This window comes from Haplochromis burtoni, unplaced genomic scaffold (genome assembly GCF_018398535.1).
Source record: "Haplochromis burtoni strain Fernald_Lab_line unplaced genomic scaffold, NCSU_Asbu1 Contig_1044, whole genome shotgun sequence".
In the NCBI taxonomy this organism is placed as follows: Eukaryota; Metazoa; Chordata; class Actinopteri; order Cichliformes; family Cichlidae; genus Haplochromis; species Haplochromis burtoni.
Window position 1 is genome coordinate 44091 of NW_024583405.1, and position 3226 is coordinate 47316.

General features: G+C 37.7%; 1 protein-coding gene across 4 annotated transcripts in view; it reads left to right on the forward strand.

The window, feature by feature from the left end:
* brox (BRO1 domain and CAAX motif containing) overlaps positions 1–2200 on the forward strand; it is a 13559-nt gene extending 11359 nt beyond the window's left edge. For all 4 annotated transcript variants that reach the window (XM_042216412.1, XM_042216413.1, XM_042216414.1 and 1 more), the window contains exons 12-13: positions 362–521; positions 610–2200. In XM_042216412.1, coding sequence (XP_042072346.1) covers positions 362–521; positions 610–693 — 244 coding nt within the window. In that variant the 3' untranslated portion in view covers positions 694–2200. The remainder of the gene's footprint in view (positions 1–361; positions 522–609) is intronic.
* The last annotated feature ends 1026 nt before the right edge of the window (positions 2201–3226 follow it).

A 3226-nucleotide genomic window follows, 5' to 3' on the forward strand; every position in this document is an offset into this window, starting at 1 on the left:
GAGAGGTGAAACGTCTTCAAGCAACTTAAAGAAGCTTTGCAAGCTCCTTTGACTACGATGACCTTGGATGACTGAGAACCTTCACAGACTATGACCCTTAACTGACACAGGCTGATAACAGTGTGACAATAACATCTGGCAGTTTTGCAAAAAACTTTTGAGTTGTGAGTTAAGTTGATCACAAACCATTTAAAGACCCAGCTGACAATGATTAAGTGAGAACCACAACAGAGGATTCCCATTTGCACGGTTAAGTCTTGTACATATTTAAGTTACCCTTAGAAAGGGTCTTTGTAACAACAGGGAAAGCATTCAAACATGAAAACCTGAAATTCTTCCTTCTACTTGTTTCTTTGGACAGATACTTCCATAAAGTCCCGGCTGAGCCGCCGCAGCTGGACATGAAGGCGAGCTACGGCCTGGCTGAGCCCGTCCCATTTGAGCTGCCACCTCTCAGTGAGCAGTGCACTCCTGAGGTCTACGCCACCTTCGATCTGACAAAGGGAGCCAAAAACGACAAGGTACACACCAAATCAGTTATTTATTCTAGATTATTTCATAACAATGTTATAGTTGTTGGTGGTATTATAAATATTACTTGATGTGCAGGCCAAACCCAAGGAGGAGGAGGTGAAGCCAGTGAAGGAACCTGACTTGAAGCCTCAGAAGGACACAGGCTGCATCCTCTCCTAAACTTTCCATTCAGTACATTTTCAGCCTGTTTCACGACATCCATTTACTTTCCTCACATAACTCCAGAGATGCTTTCTTTTCTTGCAATATTTAGTCCTCATGTTGTACATTCATCCTAGACATGTATATTACATTTAGCAGTTATAACTGTCTAAGTCAGAGCCAGTTATGTAACCAGATACTCAAAATGTCTCACTCTGTGAGAATCACTTTTAATTAGGACATGAAAATAAATAAGCCTTATGGGTCCCATGGTTGTGTCAGTGGTGCCTTCAGCTGCATTGTAAACTGGTCGCACTGATTATAGATAACTCAGATAATGGAAACTGACTTATTAAAGAGGCTTAAAGTGGCCTAAAACATAAAAATGCAGTAGATATTTAAACTTTGATATTGAATAGTTAGCACTACATATAAATGCAATGTAATTAATCCAAAAGAGTAAATGTGGGAAACTGCACTCCGTCACTCTGCCTGTATATCTGGGAATAAGATAATTGAAACTGTAAGTTTTTAAATTGCATTTTACGTGTCCAGAACATCGTCATTTAAATATTTACACTGATCAATAGGAATCCCAATCAATACTGGACAGACAGAAAGGACGGCACATGATTTTGCCGTTGAGTTTGGTTTTCTTTTAGCTGTAGTAGCAGTTTACAATCAATATTTACATCACGACTTATGTATTATAGTTTTTGTACATGACATAGCTGTTTTCTACTTTGACTGTTCATTTAAAGGAACTATATTATTATTATTATTACCTGTGGCTGAATCATTCTTTATCAGGTTGTGAATTTGTGTCTGTTATCCCTTAAAACTAAAATTTTAATTTATTTGTGTTTGTGGTAATTTATCAGACAATCCAAAACACTTCAGAGGGTATAAAGTCCAATCACGTTTTTGCTGGTGTTGGAGTCAATCGTACTGTTTCAGTGTGTGAACTGATGCACGAACAGCTTACTTTCGTTAGATGTTCACGTGCTGTTGTCAATAGTTGACAGTGTGCAGAAAGCAGGCCCTATCATCGACATTTGTACCTTTGTGTGTGACTTGCTTTTGAAGAGCTGCTTCAAGGAAGTTTCTTATATCCATCAGACTCTAACAACTTCAAAATAAAAGGTCTAATAAAAAACAAAAGTTAAGTTACTAATTACTGGAGAAACAAAACTGTAATATTCTCCAACTCATTTAACCTTGGTGTATATTTGCTTCCCTGATCTCACCATTGGACTTTTTATTGAGTTGTGCACCTGTTTTCATCCTTGTGCTTTTCTTTGCTTTGATTAGACTGGATGTCATTACACTTAAAGCAGTGAATTTATCCAGGAGGTGTGGCAGGACTCTGATATGTTCCACATCCTTTTTTAAGACAGCTGTTTGTCATTAGGGTGTGCCACATCACCGGTTTTACATTGTGCACTCTTGCAGCTCTCCCCTCCTCTGATGGTGTCTTTCATGTAAAAGGTATTTCAAATGGTATTAAATATTCCCTTAAAACTCACTTTTTTCTTCTTGGCTTTTTGTAGATGTAAAAACAAGACTGTCACATCATGTCCGCAAGAGGTCAAACTGACACAACTGGTCTAAAGACTATGATAAAAATTTTTTCAACACAGAAATGTTTTGTGAAAGAAGAGTCATTATTTTCATACCCAAATAATTTGGTTACGATGTACAGAACAAGTTGTTTTATCTGCATAGCAAATGGGACAAGAACCATCAGGTACATGCAAAACACAAAGCTTTTCCTCTTAGGTCCATGTGTGTTTGAACAACATACGACTTGTAATTTTATCTCTACAACAAATCTACACACCAATCTGCCAGAGGTTCCTTCCTATTGAAAGGGAGTTTTTCCTTCCCACTGTTGCCAAGTGCTAGCTCATCGGCGTTGTCTGATTGAGGTTTCCTCTCTGTCATTGTAAGGTCCTTACAATACAAAGCTCATTGTAGTGACTATTATTTTGAAGTTTTTTGCCATATAAATAAAACTGAACGGAATGGATTTGAAAAACTGTGGCAGGCAAACTGTGAGAATTTTTCTATTTCGCCTTCCTCACCCTAGCACACGAAATCAACAAAGTAAAAATTTATACTTGGTGGCCGATATAGTCAGATTGATAAACATAAATGGTGAGGCCGGTGTTGCATGCAAGTCTGGCGAGAGCCATTATCTAGGTGGCGGACAGCAAAGACAAGGTTTGTCATCGGCCATGCCTGTGTAGCCAAGAAGACTCGGTTTATAAACGCAACAGCTAAAGCTAAACAGTTAGCATAGCTTACCTGCACAGCATCTGCCTCCAATGTGTAAACCAGACTAAGCTACCTCAGTGGTAAACAGATTGTTACTACAGTTCAGTTCTATTCCCTCAAAGTTGGTAAGTAAAATTTATTTATGTAAGATAGGAACATTATAATATTGTAAAGATAACAAAAGTACAGAATGAAGAAAAAAATCTTAATTACACAAAAGCAACATAATAAACAAGATTATCCAAATGACTGGCTGAATAATAATAATAATAAT